Genomic DNA, 27,657 nt, shown 5'->3' on the forward strand with positions numbered 1-27,657 from the left:
ATACAAACACTCCGTCACCAATTCTGCTTAATCTATCTTTCCTGAACACCGCCTGAGACTTCGTAAAAATTTCTGTAGAACTTATTTCAGGCTTTAGCCAGCTTTCGGTACCTATAACGATATCAGCTTCTGTGCTTTCTATTAGCGCTAGAAGCTCAGGGACTTTTCCAGCGCAACTACAACAATTTACAACTCTAATTCCGACTGTTCCTTGATCCAAGCACATCCTGTATTTGCCATCCACCCTTTGAGATTGCAGCCCACCCCGTACTTTCCCGAGGCTTTCTAAACTAAAAAAACCGCCCAGTCCACGTCACACAGCATCCGCTACCCGTGTAGCCGCCAGCTGAGTGTAGTGAACTCCTGACCTATTCTGCGGAACCCGAAACCCCACCACCCTATGGCGCAAGTCAAGGAATCTGCAGCCAACACGGTCGCAAAACCGTCTGAGCCTCTGATTCACACCCTCCACCCGGCTTTGCACCAAAGGTCCGCAGTCGGTTCTGTCAACGATGCTGCAGAAGGTGAGCTCTGCCTTCATCTCGTAAGCAAGACCGGCAGCCTTCAGCAAATCAGATAGCCGCTGGAATCCAGAGAGAATTTCCACAGATCCAAAGCGATACAAGTCATTAGTGCCGACATGTGCCACCACCTGCACCTGGCTGCACCCTGTGCTCTTCATGGCATCCGGAAGGACCCTTTCCATGTCAGGAATGACTCCACCCGGAATGCAAACTGAATGCACACTGGATTTCTTCCCCTCCTTAGCCGCCATATCCCTAAGGGCCCCATTACTCACCTAACATTGGAGCTCCCAACTACCAATGAGCCCACCCTCCACGATTGCCCGGACCTTGAAGGCTGAGATCCATCCTTTGAAACAGGGCAGGCAGCTGCATCTGGCTCAGCCAAAGACAGTGCCTGAAACCTGTTTGTCAGACGCACCGGGGAGGCTTTCTGATCAGCCTCCGGGGACGTCTTTCGCTGCCTGCCGCGCCTTGGAACGACCTCCCAATCAACCTCAGGCGAGGGCTGAGCCCCCCTGCGGGCAACAACCGGGGCAACCACAGCGGCAAACCGATCTGTGGACAGACGGGACGAGGTTGACATCCCCATGATACCCAAGTCCGGCTCCCCACAGTGGTGCCCATTGGCAACCGCCTCAAGCTGCGCTACCGAAGTCAGCGCTGATTGCAGCTATGAGCGAAGGGATGCAACTTAGCCCTCATCCGAACATAGCAATCATAGTCCCTGTCCATTCTAATCGATGTTGAACAACAGTTACTGAAACACTAATCCGTGCCTAGATAACGCAAGGGAAACACGAAAAGAATGTATGAACTAAACTGTACAAATGCCTAACGACTGCGCTACAGTCTGCCTGAATTTACGATTACAGTAACTAAAACTCGAAATTACACGTCCTATACGAAATTTAATTAAGAATATACGAAGTAAACACTAAAGGGCGATGCTACAACTCTCAAATACTATAATACGCGGGAAATTTGTGAATTAAAACAATGTAAGTACCCAAAAACACGCAAAGAAATAAAGAATTTTACTATGTAACAAATAATTAAGCTAGGGGTATACGACCTTTCAGCCACCCATTTTAAGGATTGTACTTATTGATGAAGTGAGTCTTGCAACCTCATCTGTTAGTCATCAGTGCTCCCATTTTTGAAGTTTGTATTTTACCAATTGTAAAGCTTTCAACTGATTTTTCGTAATAAACTAATGTTAAGTATACCGAATTTTGCTAACTGTCACCTCACCCTAATCAGCTCCCTATCGCCCCAAAGCTAAAATGAGACGTCCAGAAATTATGTTTCCTCGAAAATGAGTTTTTTCCACCATTTTGTTCTCTAGAATACTGTAGTGCCGGTGTTATTCCGAATATGATGCAAAGATCCCTTGGACATGCATGCATTTCGCCTATTTGCAGCTTTTGCTAGTGTAAGAACTGGAATTCTCTGCAACGCTATATGAGGTTTTGACTGGCGGTTTGTGATTGACGCGAAAGGATTAACTAGCTTTTCATGTTTCCGAAGGGAAGGTAGGGAACCAAACTCACATTAGCCGAGACACCTACGGAAAGTCGCCTAAAATCCAGCCTTAAATTGGCTCGTGAAGCGAACTACGGTCGACATTTGCCACTGAAAATTTTATGCAGATTTGCCCTGATTCTAAGGTTCGCAAGCTCTAGAACTAAAGGTTTCTTCACATGTACTATTTCATATTATAATCTTCCACTGACATCGAGAATATTTAAGGTGGGCATGTCATTTTGATTTTTGTAAGTTATCGACGTGCACTTCAGCGGGAGGGCATGTTATGTTACTGTTACACAATCCTTGGGTGGTACAGTCTTTGTCTCTGCGCAGATTGATACAGTCTTATTTGAAGTGTGGTAAATGATGGACTTATTCAGTAGTGCTGTGTTGGCTTGTGATTACATCTGGTAGATGAAGAAAGATTTATTGTAAAGGACAGCAAGGATTGCTGACATTCACTGTACACTCGTGAAATGGTCGTACGGGAAAATCCCCACTTCTTCGCTACCTCGAAGATGGTCTGTCCCATCGCTCGTGCGCCGACTATAACAACACTCTGAAACTCACTCAGATCTCGATATCCTACCTTTGTAGCATCACTAACCGATCTAACAACTGCGCCAGACTCATGTTCTACATAGGCGTTGCTGACCGCAGCGCCGTATTCTGCCTGTTTACATATCTCTGTATTTGAACACACATGCCTATACAATTAACTCTGGCGCTTCAGCGTATATCGGTCTGAGTAAACATACGATGTACGAAAGACGGTAGTCTCGTATTCGGGAGGATCTGATTTCACACCACCGTCTGACCTTCAGGAAGGCGAATTTTGTTGCAGGAGAAATCGGTGGTCTTTTTATATTATTTTATGAACAAAACATTGTACATCCTATTTTTATAACTGTTATGACAGGTTTCAGGCAAATTAGGCCTACACACTTGAACCAAAAGTCTATGCTTATTCCTAACCACGTAATTTGTTTATCAAAATCACTGGTGTGCAAAATTCCGAAGTAACAGCTCGATGAAACTTGGACTATACGTAGACGGATCTGCCGTAGTATAGTACAGCACAGAAGGCCACTGAAGGAAATACGCAAGAGAATTGGTGCTTTTATTCAACACAGTGAAGACCCCACGATTTATGACAGTCCCTTTGACGCTGAAATATGCGGGGCATGGTTCTTAATAGGATGTGTGATCAACGACGATGCCAGTGCATGTCCTGCAACGCGCTCCTATTCTGGCCACAAGGTTGGTAAGGAGTTCTTGTGGAACGGCTCTCCATATTCCTCCGCCAGCGCTGCTGACAACAGCTGGATGGTTAGAAACTTCCTGGCAGATTAAAATTGTGTCCCGGACCGAGACTCGAACTCGGGACCATTGCCTTTCGCGGGCAAGTGCTCTACCAGACGAGCTACCCAAGCACGACACAATCCCCGTCCTCACAGCTTTAGTTCCGCACTTGTCCGCGAAAGGCAATTGTCCTGAGTTCGAGTCTCCGTCGGACACACAGTTTTAATCTCCCAGGAAGTTGCATGTCAGCGCACACTCCGCTGTCGAGTGAAAATCTCATTCTAGCTGGATGGTCGTTGGTGCACGTGGACGTGCTGCCATAGATCTTTGCAACATATCCCACAAATCCTCGATGGGATTTAAGCCGGGGGAATGGGTAGGCCAGCCCATTCGCCGAGTATTCTCTCGTTCCAATACCTTCTCGATCTGTGCTGTTCGAGGCCGTAGTGCAGTGAAGTCCGGGCCAAATGCTCAACCGGAAATACGCACATAGGGAAGGAACACGGCGTCTCAGTAACGTTGACTGGTAGTGTGCGGTGTTCCAAGATTCGGAGGTTAGTACGCCTATGATACACTGTACCATCCCACCTCATAACATCTTAACGGTCAAAATTATGATGTTATACTGGATGAAACGTGATGTGGCAAAAGGTAGGAATCTGTAATGCACCGAGGAACATGGTTGAATATGCTCGTTTTGGAGGTACGGGTGTTATGATGTGGGGAGGCATAGTGTTTCATGAACGTACTGACCTCTAAATCTCTCAACACCGCGTACCCATGGAGCGTGCGTGTTTTCAGGGCCGCATTTGGCCTTGATGTCTTTTTTATGGATGACAACGCGCGACAGCATCGAAGAGTACAGGAGGACCAGTTCTTGGAACGAGAGGATATTAAGCGAGCGGATTTACTTGCCCTTTACCCTGACCTACCACAAGAACTCCTTACCACACTCGTTGCCAGCGTGGGAGTGTATTGTAGACCAATCACTTCGTGATCACCTTTCTAATTAAGAATCATGTTCCGCCTTTTCTAATGTCCAAGAGTCCATCACAAATAGCGGAAACTTCACTATACTTGTTGTCCGTCAATACATGTGTCATTTCCGTCCATCTTATTAGGTATTTCTTTCAGATACCTTCTTTACTATATTGTAGTAGTTCTGTCTATGTATGGTCCAAGTTAATTAAAGCTTTGTTATTCGACAGCGTCACATAATATTACTTTCATCCTTAAGTTTTGCACATCAGTGTATATGAAAAAGACAAAAATATAAATGTGCAAGGTTTCCTATAAACAGAGCTAAATCAGTAGGCACGATAAGATACGTGCTTATACAGGATCGTGCATTGATAGCGACCGGGAAAAATATCTCACGAAATGAGCATCAAACGAAAAAACTACAAAGAAGGGTGAAACCAGATGGCGCTATGGCTGGCCCGCTAGATGGCGCTACCATAGGTCAAATGGATATCAGCTGCGTTTTTTAGATAGGAACTCTCATTTTTTGTTTCATATTCGTGCAGTACGTAAAGAAATATGAATGTTTTAGTTCGACAACTTTTTTCGCTTCGTGACAGTATTTGCTTCGTGATACATTACCCGTGTTAAAATGGACCGTTTACCAATTGCGGAAAAGGTCAGTATCGTGTTGATGTATGGCTGTTTTGATCAAAATGCCCAACTTGCGTGTGCTATGTACGCTGCTCGGTATCCTGGACGACACCATTCAAGTGTCCGGACCGTTTGCCGTATAGTTACGTTATTTAAGGAAACAGGAAGTTTCAGCCACATGTGAAACGTCAACCACGACCTGCAACAAATGATAATGCCCAAGTAGGTGTTTTAGCTGCTGTCGCGGCAGACCCGCACATCAGTAGCAGACAAATTGCTCGAGAATCGGGAATCTCAAAAACGTCGGTTTTGAGAATGCTACGTCAACATCGATTGCCCCCGTACCGTATTTCTATGCACCAGGAATTGCATGGCGACGACTGAACGTCGTGTACAGTTCTGCCACTGGGCACAAGAGAAATTACGGGACGATGACAGATTTTCTATTTAGCGACGAAGCGTCAACCACCAACAGCGGTAACATAAACCGACATAATATGCACTATTGGGCAACAGAAAATACACAATGGCTGCCACAACTTGAACATCAGCGACCTTTGCGGGTTAATGTATGATGTGGCATTGTGGGAGGAAGGATAATTGGCCTCCATTTTGTCGATGGCAATCTAAATGGTGCAATGTATGCTGATTTCCTGCGTAATATTCTACCTATGTTACTACAAGATGTTTCACTGCATGACTGAATGGCGACGTACTTCCAACATGATGGATGTCCAGCACATAGCTCGCTTGCGGTTGAAGCGGTATTGAATAGCGTATTTCATGACAGGAGGATTAATCGTTGAAGCACCATACCATGGCCGCACGTTCGCCGGATCTGACGTCCATGGATTTCTTTCTGTAGGGAAAGTTGAAGGAAATTTGCTATCGTGATCCACTGACCACGCTTGACAACATACGTCAGCGCATTGTCAATGCATGTGCGAACATTACGTAAGGCGAACTACTCGCTGTTGAGAGGAATGTCGTTACACGTACTGAGGTTGACGGAAATTATTTTGAGCATTTATTGCATTAATGTGGTATTTACAAGAGATCACGCTGTAAAAGTATGCGTTCTCAGAAATGATAAGTTCACAAAGGTACATGTAACACATTCGACAACCGAAATAAAATGTTCAAACATACCTACGTTCTGTATTTTAATTTAAAAAAACCTGCCGGCTACCTCCTGTTCGTCTAAAATTGTGAACCTCATGTTTGTGACTATTACAGCGCCGTCTATCACAAAGCGAAAAAAGTGGTCCAACTAAAACATTCATATTTCTTTACGTACTAAACGAATATGTAATAAAAATGGGGTTCCTATCTTTAAAAAACGTAGTCGATATCCGTTTGAGCTATGGCAGCGCCATCTAGCGGGTCAACCATAGCGCTATCTGGTTTCCTCTTTCAAGCTAGACAACTTTCGTTCCTTTTAGTTTTTTAGTTTGATACTTATTTCGTGAGATATTTGGCCCGCTCTCGATCAATGGACCACCGTTTATGTGACAGCGTGTCAAAAATCTGGTGTTACTATCACGTTAGCACGGCAGCACCAAATCAGCAGTACTGACCTGAGCTGTCTTACAAGTACATTTTCTACAAAGGTTAAAAGAGTAATAAAATGTTTTGAAATACAGCCTTTCATAAACTGATGCTAGTGTTTCATAGTGTGCCAATTTGTTTATCAAGACAGTCTAAAATGTTAAAAGAGTTACTTCACGCCCTGGAATAAATGGCAAAACATAAATCTGCGTAAAATATATTTGCTTGTGTCATATTTGTCTCTGTTTCATGTGTATAGATATAATTTGATATCTGAATACGTGTCACGCTACTAGTGTAGCTTACTGCTGACACTGGCTGAGGTGCAGTGAGGACTCGCCTCCGTGGGGCTCCCTGTCCCATGTCCCCCACGCCGCAAACAGCACGACCCATAAAGTAGTGTGCTGCAGATGGAGTATAAAGCCCACTCACTTACGAGCGTCTTCATCGAGTAATCTGATGTTGGTTTCCTTGGTTTACCTACATACCCTTCAGGAAAGCACCAACATATTTCCAGAGAAAATGACACATCCGATTTCATGGCCCGTCGGTCTCTAATCCTGGCCTGAAGTTTGAGAAAAAACCTTGAAAATTTCCTTCAACGTTAGTTTTACTTTTTTCGTAATGACTGGCAAGAATTTTTTTTGGAAACCTCCTCATCATATTTTAAACTACAAATAGAGATGCCTAATACATGATGTTTCACGATATTTTGACGATTTCAATTTAGAATAACACCCATACTATTCCCGAAACAAATCTGAACATTTTTCACAAGGTACATCATTTACCGAAACCTGCTTATGAAATTCTATATCAGATAAATGAGGACCATTTACGACCACACAATATAAGAGGCACTTCACACGGTTTTTGAACACATCTTTCATAACTGCTCGAGGAATTATGGCAGTCTAAGCGTAAATTCGATCTTTTAACTGTTGCAAGTTTAACGGTCGGTCGTTTCGGCACGTTTTTGTAACGAACGACGAGGGCTTGCGTGTAAACTGCTACACACACGTTCGATGTTCTCTGGAGTCCGGATGGTTTTCCAAGTGCCGGTTGACTTTCGATTCGATGTTTCAGTACGCACTGAAGATGCCTACCGATTTTAATATTGTTTCACTAGCAGGGAATGGATAGAGCGGCTAAATCTTGGAATACTTGCGAAAGCACTCTGCACGCGCACGACAGATTCGCCGTAGTGAAAACAGCACTCCACTGCGAACGCAAGATGTTTTTTCTACCAGTACGACGGGGAGTGAAACTTGATTCTTCGCGGTACTAATAGACGGTGCCACCTTCGCTCTACCTTGGTTATAGATGCGTTATTCAAATTTTAGCTCATCAAAACATTGTGAAACACTGTTTTTTTCGGAAGTGCAAAATGTCGTGCGAGAAAATGCCAAGCTGAGTTCCTCACTAGCAATGCCTTCTATATCGGCATTGATTAATTGTTAGATGCTTCTCTCTCCCAAGGAAATTTTAAAAATGCTTAAGGAGTCTGTAGCAAAACATCTTATGAATATGGGTCTCCAATTTTGCAAGTCTGTACTTTTAACCCATCTTGTACAGAGTGTTCAAGAAAAATTTCGAAAACTTTGAGAGATTGTATTACACACTCACAAAAAAGTCGTTTAAACATGAGTCCGGAAACGAACACTTGTAGAGATACCCGTGTGTATAGGAAGGGCTGCTCGACGCTTGGTTGCGACTATTTGCACAGTCGTTTTATTGGCACTCCGTAAAATGTGTCGACAGGGTATTACGATATCTTACTGACATTACTCTACCTGCAAATAGGTGGTCTGCTGTCATTTTGTACGTACGTCACGACGTAGGCTATGTTAGCGTGCCGGGGTGGCCGAGCGGTTCTAGGCGCTACAGACTGGAGCCGCGCGACCGCTACGGTCGCAGGTTCGAATCCTGCCTCGGGCATGGGTGTGTGTCATATCCTTAGGTTAATTAGGTTTAAGTAGTTCTAAGTTCTAGACGACAGATGACCTCAGAAGTTAAGTAACATAGTGCTCAGAGCTATTTGAATCATTTTGTAGGCTACGTTAGTTTCTGTCGTATTTGTGTGCATTATTGTATAGTACTGTCAACGCTGGGTACGTATCATGGTGTTTCACCTGCTTCCAAACGCAGATTCGCTTATGTGTTTACTGTTATTGCGCTGTTAGTACGTATAAATAGTGTAGCATATTAATTTTTTTCTGTTAGCGACGGGAGCCTATTACTGGACGAGTGAAATGACAAATATGACTTTCTGCTATGGTTTAGCAAATGAACGTAGCCTCCGAGCCATTTCCCTCTACTCTGAAAAATATCTACAGCGCAGAGCGCCCTCTGGCAGGCTGCTCAGCGGACTTTTCAAGCGACACAGAGACACAGGTACCCTTGCACCTCGGAAGACTGACAGTGGAACGTCAGGCACAGGACACCTGCCTGACGTAATGGACCGTGTGCTTCGTACGGTGGAAGAAACCACTGCGATGATTAGCAGCACCAGAAGCCTTGTCTCACTCTCTTATCTGGAGGGGAGGGGGGGGGGGGGGTACTTCAAGAACAATTGCTGTACCCATATCATCTACAGCACGTTCAGCTCCTAAGGCCACAGGATCATCATGGCAGCCGGAGATACAGTCAATGGCTGTTGCGGAAGTGTGAGGCACATCCACTGCTCACAACCAAAATCTTATTGACCGATGAGGCAGGGTTACCAAGAGTTGGTGTTGTGATATTCCATAACCAGCACCCGTGGGCAGATGTAAATCCGAAAGCAATTGAGGAAAGAGGGCATCAACACCGATTTTCAGCTAACGTATAGGCAGGCGTACTAGGCTATATAGTAATAGCGCCGTATGTGCTACCACAAAGGTTAACTGGGGCGCGTTATCTGGACTTTCCCGTTAATGTACTGCCTACCTTGCTGGAGGTTGTATCATTGCAGCAAGAAATGCAAATGCGGTCCGTGCATGATGGCGAACCAGCACACTTTCACCACAATGTTCGAGAAAACCTGACGCAGATATTTCAGGAACGATGGACATTCCAACCGACGATGTGCGGACACTACAGAGTCACCTTTTTAATGCATGCCAGCAGGTACAATATCAACCTGGTAATCTTCAAAGAGTGCGCCATTTTTTACTTCGTAGGGCAGAGGGGTGCACTGTCATGAATGGACACCACGTTGAGCACCTCCTGAAAACACGCGATTGTCGCTGACAACATGCATTTCCGGGCCCATGTTTATGAGACTTATTTTTCTTATTTCGATAAATACTACCACCTATCTAAGTAACTGTCACTGTCTTTTTGAACACTACGTAGTCACTTGCTCTTCTTTTCTTGATAAAGAGATCAGGCTGTGCAGCACACTCTGACTGAATACTTTTTCTGTGCCTAACCTAATGCAGTATCACATTAAGCCAATAGAAGAGGCGATGAGAACAAGCAGTGTGTGACAATGGGTGAAATAGAAAAAGGCAAAATAATAGAGCTAGGAAATATTGAGAGAGTTTATGTGAAGAGAAGGTTCACAGGAAGCTTAATGGGGGCAGATTCCTTAGTAATTATATAAGTAGGGGGATGAACGTTCATGGTTAAAAAACCGCAATAGTAAAGAAAGAAGAAATACAAAGGAAATTCAAGAGCGAAACTGTATTGTCAGGAATCTACGGAATATTACTAAATAAACTTACTGCACATCATTGGGGACGAGTTACGTGAAGTGTTTGAAAAAAGACAACCCCTTATCTCGAAATGTGTACACCAGAACAGCGACGGTCACTAATACTATTTTTCATATCTGAAGATGTAATATCACCGTAATACTCGATAACGTTTAGAAGGTATGTGAAAAATCTTGTGCCTGTGAAAACTTCTGCATGTGGTTCGAAAATTTTAGCTCAGCCACAGAAATTTCCACTGATATTCATTGTTACAAACGACTGGTTGTAATCGCAACCGACTTCCTAAAACTGATTGTTAGTGGGTTCCAAAACATGTGATCAGATCTCTTTTGTCAAATAATAATGTTATTCTACGGAAAAAATAGCCTCACAACACTGCGATGCACAGCGGCTTCACCATTGTGAATCTGTATGCAGCTTTCAAACGATTAAATAATATTAACGGCGTAGGGGGAAACTCAAACCTCAGTTCTTTGTGACTGTTTAAGACGACAACGTGGAGTGAAACTTGAATACTGCTTTAACAAGTTTCCACATAATTGGAAATTTACGGCGATATGTAAATCCGTAGGTGGTTTCTGAAAACGAGTAATATAGGTGCCAAATTACAGCCATATTCACACACTCTGAAAGCGACAGAGACGATCCAAATATTTTGTTGGGAACTATTATGACACCTGCCTTACTTTCACTGTCCCGCAGTGTCTGTTCTCACCACTACTGACTTTACAGAGAGTTATTATGAGGCACCAAGTTAGACGACAACAGCACAGACAAGTCGTACATAAGCAACAGAAACATAGGTGATGTGTTCATCATGATTAAAATTGTATTCGTTATAGAGTTACGGCATAAATGTTTTTGACTGTCGTTGGGACTATACCGAAAAATCTTATTCTCACGAATAATGTTTCTTGCAACAAAAAGCGGGTATGATGTCCCAAATATGTTAAATACCAACGGGACAATCTCCTATAGCACAAAAAATGCAAATATATACCTGTTTATTTAAAAGATCCTAACTGAAAAATGGAAACCTGTTTCCCCATTCTCATCACCTTCAGAAATTTTTTGCCAAACATTTTGGATTGCGAACATATTAGTGCCTTTTTTAACATGCAACTCATTGCCAAACATTTTGGATTGCGAACATATTAGTGCCTTTTTTAACATGCAACTCATTTCAAGCTCCCCGAAGCTCCCTCAACTGAACTCACTTATTCCCTCTATTCTATCGCTGCAAGTCCCTCATGCCGAACCACTCCAAGTTGCTCCTTCCCACTCACTGATTCAATCCGACTCATTTTCATTATCTCTCTGGGTCTTTCTCTCTTTGTCTCCTTTGTCACAACCACAGTCCGTTTCCTCTCTGTGACACTGTCTCTCTTTCTTATTAATGCTACTGTCTCAACTCACTGTCATTATCTCTCACTTCCTCGTCGTCATTGTTTTTGTATTGTACGCGTGTGGAAATTGGAGTTAGAAAAATTTGTAATGAAGAACGGACTTAAGCAGGGAGATGCCCTGTCTCCAATACTTTTTAATGATGGCTCAATCATTGGGGAAAAGTACTTAGCAACACTGGAGAAACTGCGGCTTGCAATTAACGCGAAAAGTCAGGAAAAACTGCGATAAGAGTTGCAGCTGCTTCATGATAGCACACGTCCCCCATCGCGAATGTCGTAACGCAGAAGGTACGCCAACTCATGTAGGTGACGCTCTAGCACCCATCCTACAGTTATCTCACTCCATGCCATTATCACGTATCCAGTCCTTCAAAAAAGCGCCTGAAAGGTCGAGTTCCTGTCGGATGAGGATTGCAGCAGCCGATTACGCATGTCTCCTCGCAGCAAGACTCGGGATTCTACGAAACAAGTATCTTCAAACTGGTGGGTAGGTGGGATGATTGCCTCAATGCATACGGCGATTTCACGTGATTCGCAAATGAATTTGGGACTACACTTCCTTCGAAGGAAAATTTGTATTCTCCCCTGATATTCCTTCTCTTGCCTAAGGTGTCTTTGCATTTACTTCCTTCTACCTTTCTTTGTTTGCGATGTTCAGTGATTTCTCTTCTTAGAGGTGTCCACTTCTCTTCAACTAAATTGCTACTATGGTATTCCCTTTCGCAGTAACCGGATCTTTGGCGAACTTCAAACTAGTTTCATCATTTCACAGTACTTAAGTATCCCACTTTCTTCCACACTGATTCTTCTAAACTTCAGTCTATTCTGCAACAGCACCAAATTGTGATCTTAGTCTGTATCTGAGTCTGACCATGATATAATCCAACTGAAATCCTCTGGTATCTCCAGGGTCTTTCCAAGAATATCTTCTCCTCTTTTGATTATTGCACAGTGTAAAAATGGCTCTGAGCATTATGGGACTTAACTTCTGAGGTCATCAGTCCCCTAGAACTTAGAACTACTTAAGGCTAACTAACCTAAGGACATCACACATATCCATGCCCTAGGCAGGATTCGAACCTGCGACCGTAGCTGTCGCGCGGTTCCAGACTTTAGCTACTAGAAGCGCTCGGCCACTCCGGCCTGCTATTGCACAGTGTACTTCCTATTATTTACTGAAATCTATAGCAGAACTGAATTAGTATTTATCGTCTGTCATTCCTACTACAACGCCCATATTCTCACGAAAATCTTTCTTCTGTTCTTCCCCTATAACTGCATTCCAAAAGTCCCTTATTACCAGCTGTTCATGGCCCTATACATACTAAATTAAATATTTGATATCCTTTTACACTTTCTCACATCTTCTTCTTGAGAATTTTTCGTGTACCGGGTGATCAAAAAGTCAGTGAAATTTGAAAACTGAATAAACCAAGGAATAATGTAGATAGAGAGGTACAAATTGACACACATGCTTTGAATGACATGGGGTTTTATTAGAACCAAAAAATTACAAAAGTTCAAAAAATGTCCGACAAGTGGCGCTTCATCTGATCAGAATAGCAATAATTAGCATAACAAAGTAAGACAAAGCAAAGATGATGTTCTTTACAGGAAATGCTCAATATATCCACCATAATTCCTCAGCAATAGCTATAGTCGAGGAATAATGTTGTGAAGAGAACTGTAAAGCATGTCCGAGGTTATGGTGAGGCATTGGCGTCGGATGTTGTCTTTCAGCATCCCTAGAGATATCGGTCGATCACGATACACTTAGGATTTCAGGTAACCCAGAAGGCAATTACCGCACGGACTGAGGTCTGGGGACCCGGGAGGCCAAGCATGACGAAAGTGGCGGCTGAGCACACGATCATCATCAAACGACACGCGCAAGAGATCTTTCACGCGTCTAGCGATATGGGGTGGTTCTAATAAAACCCCATGTCATTCCAAGCATGTGTGTCAATTTTTACCTCTCTATCTACATTATTCCGTGGTTGATTAAGTTTTCAAATTTATACTGACTTTTTGATCACCCGGTATATCATAACTGTTAACCGAACAGTTCACAGTGACTCACCCTCTGCCGTAACTTCCCATTCATAACGCGTCCTACTCCTGTGATACCATTTTCTGCCGCTGTTGGTACGATCCTACATTGATCTAACTAGAGATGCTTACCTTCTTACCACTTCACTTCACTGATCACCGCTATATCTAGCTTATCTATACCTTTCAATCTTCTGAAATTAGCCAATAAAATAGGCAGAATTTTTGTGCACAGATTAAGATCTCGTGCGCACACTCCAGTCGCCGCATGAATGGTCAGAAGATATTATCTTGAGAAGACAGAAAAAACTTGGTAAACATGTTTAGATAACGGTTGCTTCTCAGCAACTTCGTGGGAACAGGCTTACATTGTGATGAAGAAACTAAATCTGATAGCGCATTTCCGCGAAAACAAGTTACGTAATACTTTATAAACTGTCAAATCAGTTTCACCCGAAAAAATAGTTAGTAGAAGGAAATATAAAATTTTAATTACAAAATTTGTGGATTTTAAAAAAATAATGTATTTATTGATCGCAAAAACTGTTTGAGATATGTAAATTGGTAACTGAAACGAAAAGGTCTCAAAGGCTAGAAGAAAATCAGCTAATAATAAAAACTGCAGGTATCACTGAAGATAAAACCAGCCATACATTTTGATGGGTAGTTTTTTTTTTCGCCGCAGGCAGTTTAGGGTGTGAGCTCGTCGACAGATGGCAGAGAGTATTTCTTCTTCTGATTTCACGTTATCTTGATCCTATAAATATAACAAAATATTAATGAATTTCTTGTTAAAAAAAACTTTTACGTTATATACAAGGTCTTTACAATTTTACTGACTTGAGAAAATGTTTTCTTTTATGCTTTACAGTATAGGGTTTTGTATCTTTGCATGAGCAAAACTGCGCTCTCTGTCGTCAGTACATGCCTAGGGGGCGTTGCCTACACAAAGTCTTATGACACTTGTAGTTCCTTCACCAGTAAAATGCATTATTAATAATTATGTTTCCTGATTACGACAACGCATCAAGTCAAGTCGATTCTACCACTCTCGAGACGTCGACAGTACAATATGGTAGGCTGGGGCTTAACAGGGTAGGGAATCCTAGTCTTCAGTGGCCATAGCCCTCAGTAAACATTCAGGCAACAGTACACAGGAATGCAGCTATCTCTTCAAAGTGAGGGGGTGTATTCCCTGCAGCAGGACAATTCCCATACTTTACTTCTCGTGCAACTAGCCGAACTGTTCCTTGAGTGTGTCAGTGTTTCGCGATGGTTGCATCGGATACTGTTGTGAAACCTGCACAATATTTCAGTGAGACAGCTGCTCGTAGTTTTCAGGAGCTTTCTGACGTGTAGCTGCAGTGGCTTGCCAATATTTGCACTGGGTCGCTATAATAGCGCAGTCACGAAGGGATGGGGCTACAGCATTACGAACAGTAGAGGACATCGACATCCAGTGCCCCCTACCGGAGAAACTTGGAAACGGTCTTCGAATACGCGACGCTGGAAAGCGCGGCGGCAAATCACGGCCAGGCGCTTGCGAGGGTTGTTTGTTGGCGCCCAGTTTAAAAGTCCTGACTTCGATTCCCTGTCTGTATTGTCTCGCTGGATTTGTACGTCTGGGGCCAACGATGACTTGGTACCACTAATACTGCTTCCCATGCCGTCGCCGCGCTGGATTACCCGAGCTGTCTGGGGCGCTGCAGCCATGGACTGTGTGGCTGATCCCGGCGGAGGCTCGAGTCCTCCCTCGGGCATGGGTGTATGTGTTTGTCCTTAGGATAATTTAGGTTAAGTAGTGTGTAAGCTTAGAGATTGATGACCTTAGCAGTTAAGTCCCATAAGATTTCACGAACAGTGGAATAGTCCCATGCCGTCCTAAGTTGAAATACCGAGACTCTATCAATCAGAACATTACTTACTCGTATTTCGACTGCTTCTTTAATGAAGGGATCTCTGTACGTGGAGGCGGACGAAACGATCTTTGCCTCTCCGTAGTTCATGATACGTTCCATGTCGAGAAAGTGTTCAGCAACATCAGACTATTATGGCTGACCTCACCTGATGTAATGTCTATGTTCAGTGGATTTATCAGTGCGACACGTCTGGCCATTGTATGATTACCGACACTGACTCGGGGCTTTATATATACTTGGTCTCCACAATTCTGTGTTGTCTTTGCACTCGCGCAGTTGGGCACGTGACACATTTTATTTTATATTTCTTCCACTGTCTGCCTATCGCAAAGGACACGCCACCAACGTAGGTAACAAAAAACCATCATCCTGGAGTTCTCCGTTGCTTGTGACTGTTCTTCAGTTTTAGGACGTGCAGGTCGAAATGCATTTCGACGCTGCTTATCGGAGTACCCGTTTTGTCAAACACAGTGTGAAAATTGTTAAGATCTGCTGATAAGCTTCCTGAACCTAAAACTATATCTACAAGCGACAGTCTGTAGTACACGACTGCCATGAGATTGGCGATGGCAGTTCATAGCCTGTTAATATAAGTTGGAAGGAAATAAGGTTACTGCTCTATGTGGCCATACTACAAAGGTGTCGTCCACATACTTCCAGAATATAGGGTTTCCAAATCGCCGACTGAATTGCTTTGGACTGAATTGCTGGATTCAAAGTATTTAAGGAGCCGCTAAAGTCACTACATTGGACCTAAAACTGTAAGAGGTGTACTTTAGTAGGACATCACACATCCATGCCCAAGGCAGGATTGCAACCTGCGGCTGTAGCCGTAACGCGGTTCCAGACTGTAGAGCCTAGAACCACTCGGCCACTACGGCCGACTATTGCCTTTTTCACGTGTCTGCACGGGATACGCTTGTTACTGGTAGAGGATGCCCGCATGCTGTTACTGTCTTCCCCTCTACATCAGAATTTGTGCCCCTCTCGTGCGTCTAGTGTTTTCCCATGTTAAAGTGTGATGACGTTTTCGAAATGTTTGAGAATCGTATAACTGAGTTGTGTTGTGAGAATTATCCGGTATTCCTGTAGTTAGATGTCAGAGTCCACCGGAAAATCACATCCACCCTGGTCGGCACACAGATCGTCTGCCGGCTCACGTCCCCAAAACCCTGAAGTGGTGTGCTGGCACTGGAGCTATCGGAGTGGGTATGTATTGTGTGAAGGCAATCTAAAGATTCGTAATTAAGTGCACTAAAGTGAGTACTCACTGATATTAGGAGTACAAAAGTTTCAGCAAATTTGTTGGATGGTTCCAGAAATACGTGTGTGACCCCATGAATTCTCTTTTCTGCCACCAATTACTAGAATAACCTGATGTCTCCAAGGATGAAACACACGAATATTTCTTTGTTTATAGGAGAAAACTATTTACGTTCCATAGCTTTGATATATCCATAGCGTTGGCGATGTCTTCATTAAGTCTCGAAGAATGGTTACAGCATACAAGCACCGAAAGCATAGGAACAATAAATTGATTTGAGAATGTAGAAAAATCACTAGTGTGTTCACTTTTGGCTTTGTATGTAGCAAACCTAAATAGGTCGTTTCGCATGGCGTTATACAGGGTGTTACAAAAAGGTACGGCCAAACTTCAGGAAACATTCCTCACACACAAATAAAGAAAAGATGTTATGTGGACATGTGTCCGGAAACGCTTAATTTCCATGTTAGAGCTCATTTTAGTTTTGTCAGTATGTACTGTACTTCCTCGATTCACCCCCAGTTGGCCCAATTGAAGGAAGGTAATGTTGACTTCGAAGCTTCTGATGACATGCGACTCATTGCTCTACAGTACTAACATCAACCACATCAGTAAGTAACATCAACAGGTTAGTGTTCATCACGAACGTGGTTTTGCAGTCAGTGCAATGTTTACAAATGCGGAGTTGGCAGATGCCCATTTGATGTATGGATTACCACGGGGCAACAGCCGTGGCGCGGTGCGTTTGTATCGAGACAGATTTCCAGAACGAAGGTGTCCCGACAGGAAGTCGTTCGAAGCAATTGATCGCCGTATTACGTAACACGGAACATTCCAGCCTATGACTCGCGACTGGGGAAGACCTAGAACGACGAGGACACCTGCAATGGACGAGGCAATTCTTCGTGCAGTTGACGATAACCCTAATGTCAGCGTCAGAGAAGTTGCTGCTGTACAAGGTAATGTTGACCATGTAACGGTATGGAGAGTGCTACGGGAGAAACAGTTGTTTCCGTACCATGTACAGCGTGTGCAGGCACTATCAGCAGCTGATTGGCCTCCACAGGTACACTTCCGCGAATGGTTCATCCAACAATGTATCAATCCTCATTTCAGTGCAAATGTTCTCTTTACGGATGAGGTTCAAATGGCTCTGAGCACTATGGGACTTAACATCTATGGTCATCAGTCAAATGGTTCAAATGGCTCTGAGTACTATGGGACTCAACTGCTGTGGTCATTAGTCCCCTAGAACTTAGAACTACTTAAACCTAACTAACCTAAGGACATCACACACATCCATGCCCGAGGCAGGATTCGAACCTCCGACCGTAGCAGTCACACGGTTCCGGACTGCGCGCCTAGAACCGCGAGACCACCGCGGCCGGCGGTCATCAGTCCCCTAGAACTTAGAAATACTTAAACCTAACTAACCTAAGGACATCACACAACATCCTAAGGATGAGCCTTTATTCCAACGTGATCAAATTGTAAATTTTCACAATCAACATGTGTGGGCTGACGAGAATCCGCACGCAGTTGTGCAATCACGTCATCAACAGAGATTTTCTGTGAAAGTTTGGGCAGGCATTGTTGGCGATGTCTTGATTGGGCCCCATGTTCTTCCACCTACACTCAATGGAGCACGTTATCATGATTTCATACGGGATACTCTACCTGTGCTGCTAGAGCATATGCCTTTACAAGTGGTTCATGCACGATGGACCTCCTGCACATTTCAGTCGAAGTGTTCGTACGCGTCTCAACAACAGATTCGGTGACCGATGGATTGGTAGAGGCGGACCAATTCCATGGCCTCCACGCTCTCCTGACCTCAACCCTCTCTATTCTCATTTATGGGGGCACTTGAAAGCTCTTGTCTACCCAACCCCGGTACCAAATGTAGAGACCCTTCGTGCTCGTATTGTGGACGGCTGTGATACAATACGCCATTCTCCAGGTCTGCATCAGCGCATCAGGGATTCCATGCGACGGAGGTGGATGCATGTATCCTCGCTAACGGAGGACTTTTGGAACATTTCCTGTAACAAAGTGTTCGAAGTCACACTGGTACGTTCCGTTGCTGTGTGTTTCCATTCCACGATTAATGTAATTTGAAGAGAAGTAATGAAATGAGCTCTAACATGGAAAGTAAGCGTTTCCGGACACGTGTCCACATAACATATTTTATTTGTTTGTGTGTGAGGAATGTTTCCTGAAAGTTTGGCAGTACCTTTTTGTAACACCCTGTATATACCAGTGTATAACACACTTGGTCTTATTATCATGTTAGAATAGTAGCACAAAATTATATATACTAACCTGTGCTATTGTCTTACAAGTACATGTATTACAAAGGCTAAAACACGAATAAAATAGTGTGAAGTACAGTCTTTCTTAAACTGATGCTACTGGGAATTTGATTATCAAGATAGTCTAAAACATTAAACGAGTTGCTTAGTTAGGTTATGATAAAGTGATTCTAACTTCATGTAGTAAAAGACAAAACATTAAGCTACGTAAAATGTAAGTGCTTGAGTCATAGTTGTCACTATAATATGTGTATAAATGTAGGCTGATGCCTTAATAAGAGTCTCGTTTTTAGTGTACTAGTTGTATACTCCCGAAGGGGCTAGCTTGCTGCTGACTCTGGCTGTGATGTAGTGCAGAGTCGTCTCCATCGGCCCCTGTGTTCCACGTGCTTCCCCGCGCCGCAAACAGCACGACCCTCAAATTAGTGTGCTGCAGGTTTATTCATAAATCTTGCTGATTATCAGCGGCTTCATCGATTCATCTGATGTGGGTTTCCTTGGTTTCGCTACAAATCATTCAAGAGAACATCAACATCTTTTTAGAGACAACGACGCATCCGATTTCATGGCCCGTCGTCCTCCACTCCAAACCTTCAGTCGGGAAAAAATGTTGAAAATTTCTTTTAACTTTGGGTTTTACTCTTTTTCAAAGCGAGTAGCAAGAATTTTCTTTTGGAAAGCACTTCACCATATTTTAAACTAAAAACGGAGGTGTGTAAGACAGGTTGTTTCACACTGTTTGGACGATTTTCAATTTGAATAACACACAAACTAATCGTGAAACGAGACTGAACATTTTACACAGGATACATCAATCATTCAGATTTACTTATTACATTGAATTAATGATGACCGTTTGAGGCGACACAACACTCGCGCCGTTTCACCCAGTTTTTGAACACATCTTTCGAAACTACTCGTGTAATTCTGATAATTTAACCGAGAATTCGATCTCTTAACTGTTTCAAGCTTCTCGGTATCGTCGTCTCGGCACATTTTCGTAAGGAACGACGAGAGTTTGCGTGTAGACTGCTATGCACACTATCCATGTTCTCCGAAGTTCACACGGTTTTCCGAGGGCCTGTTGACTTTCGCTTCGATGCACTGGCAGTTGGACCGAAGTTTCTTACCCATTACAAAATTGTTTCCCTAGCAGAAACTGGATAAAGCGGCTAAATCTTGGAATTCTTACGAAAGGCATGCTGAACGCGCACGACAGATTCGCCGTAGTGAAAATAGCACTAGACTGCGAAAGCGCAATGTTGCTTGGACCAGTACGAGGTCATTACGGACCTGTATTTTGGGTGAAACTTGATTCTACGCACTACTAATAGACGGTGCCACAGTCGCTCTATCGTGTTTGTAGCTTGTGTTTCTCAAATTTTAAATCTTTAAAACATTCTAAAATACCCTATATCTTTTCGAACGTTTCAGCATTTGAAATTATCAGTAACTGGCAATGCTTTAAGTAGTTGAGTGACCACTCTCATGTCGAGCGTCTCCAACGACCTAGACGTCGACGGAACGTTGAACCCTGAACTTCCTTCCTTCCTTCTGGTATCGAGACATGTTATTTCCTTAGACACTCAGACACAACTAATTAACTGAAAAAATTGTTGGCTTGTTCGTGATGTCTCGGTGCTCTTTACACACTAGGATTTCGGGTATTAAAAATTTACATTGCTTAAGAAATTTCTAATCATCGCTAAAATCTCGGATAATTATCTTTTGATTGATTCCTGTAAACAGAATATCACGAAACCACACTAATCTGTACTCTGACCTTAAATATCAGCTCATATCTCAAAGAATGGGCAGTTATCAATGGGCAGTGATGTTGCAACACTAAAATTGACATTTTGTAACCACACTGATCTGTGCTCTGACCTTAAATAACAGCTAATATCTCAATCAATTCGCAGTTATCAATGGGCAGTGATGTTGCAACACTAAAATGGACATTTTGTATAAATAGAGACCAAGGGAGTCCCCAAGTTACTCTGGCCGGCAAAGAAAGCGACGATGTGGGCCCTGTGGACTTTCCTGGCAGTCTTGGGTGCGGCCAGTGCGCAATGGGAGCCCAACGTGGCGAACGGCCGCAGCGCCATCGTCCACCTGTTCGAGTGGAAGTGGAATGACATCGCCTCCGAGTGCGAGCGCTTCCTCGCTCCCAAAGGCTACGCCGGTGTGCAGGTAACTAAACCCTTACTCTTCATTATGGTGAATAAATAATGAATTACATTCCACGCCAGACACCTCCTCCTAAAATGGAACAACCAGGACCAGATGTTCTAGTAACTCCAGCTACTACTTCTTTCACCCTCCTTTTCCTTTGCTTTCGGTCTGACGTTTGCAAATGCCAGTACTAGAACTACTGCGCTATCATTAAAAAAAATTAATACTAGTTTAATCTAAGCCGGAATCTGTGTCGCTGTCTTCATAAAAATGTGTCTTGCAGCAGTTTTTGCGGCTAAGCAGTGTTTTCGTATTCCGAGTATTGTGTTCATTTCTTTGGGGAAATCCCAAAGTTTCCATGTCCAACGTGTGGTTTCTGATAACCAGACAGTGCTCCAAAGTGCTTTATCAGCTTTCAAACGTCTTCTCAGAGCCTCATGGAGTGAGAGCATACGGCAGTATTTATGGTGATCCGAAGCTGGTAGATTCCCTCACTACTATTCGACAGGAGCAGGACATAAACGTGCACCAGGTTTCACGAGTACGACGCAAGCATGACGCCTCGTTGCACATTCGCACAACGGTCAGCTGCCCTCAACGGATACACTTAAGACGCAATCTGCTTCACAGCGATGAAAGGTGCCTTAGCAGGGAGGTAGAGAACATAGCCCGATTTGACGGCTGAACCTACCCTTCAGCCAGCAACGCCATGCGAAAGATTCTTTTTGTATTACTGTGCCTTTGCCTTTAACAGCATGTTTTCGAAAAGCGCAATTAGCAAGTACATCTCTTCTAGAATGAGATTTTCACTCTCATACCTCGAATAGCTTTGACACTTCGACCTTATTGGTGTCTGTGTTTCTGATTGAACTAAACAGACAATGTTTGAATAGTTATTCTTCGTTGTAGTTATTTCAAATTACGTTCGTCTGTCTATTCCCCCACCAATATCTGTCTGCTACCCTTCTGTTGGTAGATCTGAAATCTCCATGGCTCGCTAATATGTGATCATGAGTTCTTCTAACACTCTTCCTAAGCGTCTCTGGTAACACTAAAGACAGTCACAACCTGTTTTCTCCGGATGGTATCCCAAGCTGCATACAAATCTGCGATTGCTTAAAAAACTGCTTACATTCGTCATCCGATTTCTTTGCAGTCTGCTATTTCTTTCGCTCGCCGGCCGCGGTGGTCTCGTGGTTCTAGGCGCGCAGTCCGGATCCGTGCGACTGCTACGGTCGCAGGTTCGAATCCTGCCTCGGGCATGGATGTGTGTGATGTTCTCAGGTTAGTTAGGTTTAAGTAGTTCTAAGTTCTAGGGGACTAATGACCACAGCAGTTGAGTCCCATAGTGCTCAGAGCCATTTGAACCATTTTTCTTTCGCTCATTACCCCCAATATCTAATACTGCTAGCTTTCCACTTACGCATCCGCATTTCCTTGCCTCTTCCCAGCTTTAGTGTGACTTCGAAATAAAATTCACTCAGTCTTAATGCACATTGCGTCTACCCATCAGAAAGATCTTTTAACCCCAACAACCATTTTAATGCCACATAATCTGTTATTACCCTAAACTTCTTACTTTACGTATAACATTTGAAATATGTGATTCCGTAAATAATCTCTTTTCCCATTGTGAAATAATTTCCATCTGCAGAGGTTCGTTGTCTTGATATGTAAGCTAAGGGATGTTCTACTCCTTCTACCTCTTATGACAACACAGCGAAATGCATCATTTGATGGATGTCATGATAAAACAAATTCCCTATTAAAATCCGGAAATGTCAATATCAGACTGTATGTTAAAGCTTTTGTAGGTCTTCAAAAGCATGCTGGCACACTTCTGACCACATGAATATAGTACCCTTCTTTAACAATTGTCAATTGTCTGGAAATATCCGCAAATCCTTTTAAGAATCGGTGGAAATAGTTCTCGGCGCCTATGATCAATTGCAACTGCTTTACAGTTTCTGGTACAGAAGATTCACGTACAGCTCTAATTAACCTTGGGTTTGTTTTTATCCCTTCTTTACTTATGACCGATGTATGCTACGTCTTCTATCGCTAAATTACACTTTTGTGTACTCAATATTAACTTCGGTGCTTTTATCAATAGGAATGCCCTTGCATATACTGTTCCATGTCACTCCAGTAGACGACTATGCCATTGAGAGACACTAAGCATTGCCGTGGTTTTAAACCTCTGGTTACTCCACGCAACAGCCTCTGAAAAGTTGCAGGAGCTTTTTCAAATTCGAATGGCGTACTTCTGAATTAGTAATGTCCGCTGGGTGCCGAAAACGCTGTTTTGTATCGATCCTGCAGGGCAGTCTCTGTCTCACGACAATCATTATTTAAATCCATTGATGAAAAGTATTTCCATTTCCTTTAATGGTTCAAGGTTTCTGTGATGTTTGGCAAAGGGTAGGCGTTTCTGTATTTAAATATATGTAATTACAATAAAACCAATATTTTCGTGTTCCATCCATTGATTTTTTGACACAACGACTATTTCTACCCCACGGTTATTCCACCTTTCAGCTGTTGATCGATAAATTCCTCCAAACTTGGCTGTAAGAACCTAGGTATTCTGTATGATTTTCAGTAGACTGGTGATTCATTTCCTATTGGTATGCAATGCTGTGTAATACACATAGCTGGTAATGGCCGTTTTGGAAAGAAAATATATCTTTAAATTCTAAAAGTAATTTTTCCATCCGTTCCCTGTTGCTTTCCTCTGGGTGCTTCACTTTTCTCCATAACGCAATTTCAGTGGCGTCCACTGACTGTACATGGCTGACACGATTCATGTCCCATTGCTTTTCTTCCAAATTCAAATGACTCTAAGCACTATGGGACTTAACATCGAGGTCAACAGTCCCCTAGACTTAGAACTACTTAAACGTAATGAACCTAAGGTCATCACACATATCCATGCCCGAGGCAGGATTCGAACCTGCGACGGCACCAGTAGCACGGTTCCGGACTGAAGCGCCTAGAACCACTCGGCCCCAGCGGCTGGCACTTTTCTTTCAGCGCATACATTTTTTTGCGATTAACAACTCATTTTTAATCTTACCTTCTCTGCACCAAAATTGTCTATAAAAACAGCTTCCTTCTTTTCAGGCTGTTTTTCTTGTATGCATACAATACCTTTCTTAACTAAGCAACCCACCTAAGATAACACTTCATTTTCTTCTAACGCTTCCACAACACACAAAATTCCTACTGGCAAGCTAGACTCAACACTGACCCAAAGTGATTTCTCAGTATAATTAGGAACACAACTGTGTGAATCAAGTCTTAGTATGATTGTTCGAGGTTTAATCAGATCATTTTTTGTATTGCCTATTTATAGGCCCATGACGATTACATGTATAGCATTTTACTGGAATTGATTCCGTACAGGGTGCTGAGTGACCTTGAAGGTTACACTGTGAACATCTAAGAGGTACTTCCAATTGTGACTTCGATTACGTCTGAAACTGGAGGGATCAAGTGGTTCTGTACTCACAATAAAATCTATTTTACAAAAACTCAATTGTCAGGTCTTTTCTCCATACGAAAAACTTTTTGGACTGACTGAACCATAGGCTGTAGGTTCAGATATTGCTCCAAGAAGGCGACCTCAATGATCTGGCACGAAAGTTACATGGCCTATGGATTACCACTCATGAGAGTGAAATGTGACATCAGGATCACAGTAAATTTTGTTAATTAACTTCTTTATTCTGGCCCTCAGCTGTAGTACATCAAAAACAGCTTGGTGGAGGTGTCCAGTTGTCTCTCATGCGAGGTAATAGACGTCCATCATTGCTGACACCAGAAACAGCAGAACCGAGTCTCAGTCGAATCTGCTGTTAGTTATGTCTCCAGCTGCAACCGTGATGACAGCATGGCAACACACATGGCGATACGCTGAAGGCAGCAGTGACCTCCTTCCAGCAAGCCAGTGGCTCTCTGCTCCTGTAGTGACCGCTCTCGTGACTCACGGAAGGCTGCCCCATCCCGTGGTCGAACAGCAGATCCTTTAATGCATTCCAGGATGTCGCTCCAGGTGTCACAAGCTTATGGTGTAGGCTGTGATACTGAGACGAGAATATTTTAGTACGTGAATAGCTGAGTACTTATATGCTCCAGCGTATGTTCGTTAAGGGCTTAAGGCATGTACTCCGGACACGTCCATGGTGGCTAGTAAGGAAAGGCTTGTGTCCTTCTACTAGCATACTGCAACATTGGCTGTTTCTGTAGAGCACCCAGCTGGCTCTGCTTAGCAACTCCTGTTAGCTGTATTTTGCTTCGCAATAAATAACAATCTTGCCTGCTTGTGGCTGGCTGTGTTGCAGATCACTTCCACTGTGATGTACTTTTGGACACAATACAGTTGATATACTACATAGTTCGTTAACCTCGTTTTATATCATACAACATTCATGCTTAAACTTAACTTTGCTTTTGAGCTGAAGAGAAAACTACGTATGCACTGTGTATGAGTGGCAGAACTGGTCCAAGTGGCTGCGGCTGCCATTGATGCACACACTCAAATGTACCAGCGTTCACAAACATGTACTGCAACCAACGCATACTCTTCCAACATAGTTTATAGACTTACAAATAAACCTGTTACAAAGGGTTCAAATTCAGACCATACTTTAGCAAGCTATTCACAGTTTTGTTCTGTTCTGTTCGAAACAAGCTTAAATCATTATTTGAATCCCGCTGTCTCTGCACAACGCGCAATTCAACTGACGTTCTCTTGCAAACGATCGATCGTACGGTAGTGTGAGAAGGAGTAATTTTATTTCAAAATTCAAAGCGAGAATGTCGGATTAAGATCTCAGTTCTGAATGCTGAATAGAGTGTGTGTGGTTACGCTTTCTAAGTAAATCAGAAAATATTTTCAAGTCGATAGAAATCTTGCTACTTACATCACCACTAGCTCGTATTACACTTAGAATAGCTATCTTCACTCTTCGTTATTGGAAGACACCTCCTATAGTTTTCCTGCTAGACTGACGACATCTACAGGTACTGAAAGAAAGTACTCGTCAATGAATTTTACTTGAGATAGTAGTAATTCCTTATGAGATAGTGCAATTGAAGCATGAGTGAGTCGTGGGGTCCTGCCTATAAACAGATACACTTAACTGATTTTGCATCGATTTTTTTTACTGTAAAAAGTATGATAAAAATGGGAAATTTTTCTTTACTAAGACATGATATGAAGTTAGTCTTTGCGTTTAGTAGCGCTGCAATAGTTTGTAAACATTGGTACACATTCTTATTTTCAGCATATTTCTAAATATTTTGTCAATTTCAGTTTTGTTCTCCAGCGTTTCTCGTTGTCACGGAGTGTCCTCCAAATTCCAAACCCATACGTTTCTTTCTTGTTTTTGTTGTTATGCTACTATTTTACTTCTTCGTTAGTTATTAATTTATTACTGGCATCTTTGTGTTACCTGGTGTAGAGGAATGAAACCTATAAATGGCGCCAGCCGTCGGTGTAGGGCCCGTGAAACCGCGTCTGCAGCGCCATCTGCTTCCTGTAACGGCTGACGACTAATGTCAAACACAGTAACCCAAGTTACATACATCGATATCCGTTTCAAACCCGTAAACATGTCCAGTTCTGCGCCTACGAACTACAGTTTGCGGACGACATTGGTTTTCTGTTATCATTTAAAAGAAAACTGATGCAGAATCGCATCGAATGCTTGTCGAAGCTTTCGGCGAATATGTTCTTAGGAAAACACATTGTTTCTAATGATTCAAAAGCGGTGATTTTGACTTGAGAAACGACAAGCGCGAGAAACCACCGAAAAAGTTTTAAGACAATGAAGGCTGTTTCGGATGAAGATGTTCAAACTGCATAGGAACTCGCGGAACAATTGTATGTGACGCAGAGAGCCGTTTCTCTTCCGTTGAAACCTGTGGGAAAGGTGCAGGAAGTGGGATACTGGGTTCCGCAAGAACTGAATGAAAGACAGCAAGCATATCGAAAGACCACTTGTGAATTGCAGCTCGGCAGATACAAAAGAAAGTTGTTTCTCCATTGAATAGTGACATGTATATATTTTGAGACTCCTAAGGGTCGTAAATCGTGGGCGAATGTAGGCTAACCATCGACATCAACTGCAATATTAAATAGCTTTGGGGGCCACAGCGCGGTTGCGACACCTGAGGATGGGCTTATGAGAGCCCGAAACCGTTGATATTAAAATAAATTTACAACTGAAGCGGATTTTCAACCTCTGGTTTGAATAAAATCTCGTTTATTAGTTTCAAACAACAGACGTGTAATTATTGCAACCAAATTCCG

General features: G+C 43.0%; 1 protein-coding gene and 1 long non-coding RNA gene across 2 annotated transcripts in view; one reads left to right on the top strand and one right to left on the bottom strand.

Annotated features, from left to right (window-relative positions):
* Positions 1-13,779, bottom strand: part of LOC126332713 (uncharacterized) — a 60,217-nt gene extending 46,438 nt beyond the window's left edge. The window contains exon 1 of the long non-coding RNA XR_007563891.1: positions 13,703-13,779. This is a non-coding gene — a long non-coding RNA (uncharacterized LOC126332713). The remainder of the gene's footprint in view (positions 1-13,702) is intronic.
* Positions 13,780-21,085: 7,306 nt separating this feature from the next.
* The window catches only part of LOC126332665 (alpha-amylase 2-like), a 43,897-nt gene continuing 37,325 nt past the window's right edge, over positions 21,086-27,657 (top strand). The window contains exon 1 of the mRNA XM_049996627.1: positions 21,086-21,359. Coding sequence (XP_049852584.1) covers positions 21,189-21,359 — 171 coding nt within the window. The 5' untranslated portion in view covers positions 21,086-21,188. The remainder of the gene's footprint in view (positions 21,360-27,657) is intronic.

Source organism: Schistocerca gregaria, chromosome 2, assembly GCF_023897955.1.
Source record: "Schistocerca gregaria isolate iqSchGreg1 chromosome 2, iqSchGreg1.2, whole genome shotgun sequence".
NCBI lineage: Eukaryota > Metazoa > Arthropoda > Insecta > Orthoptera > Acrididae > Schistocerca > Schistocerca gregaria.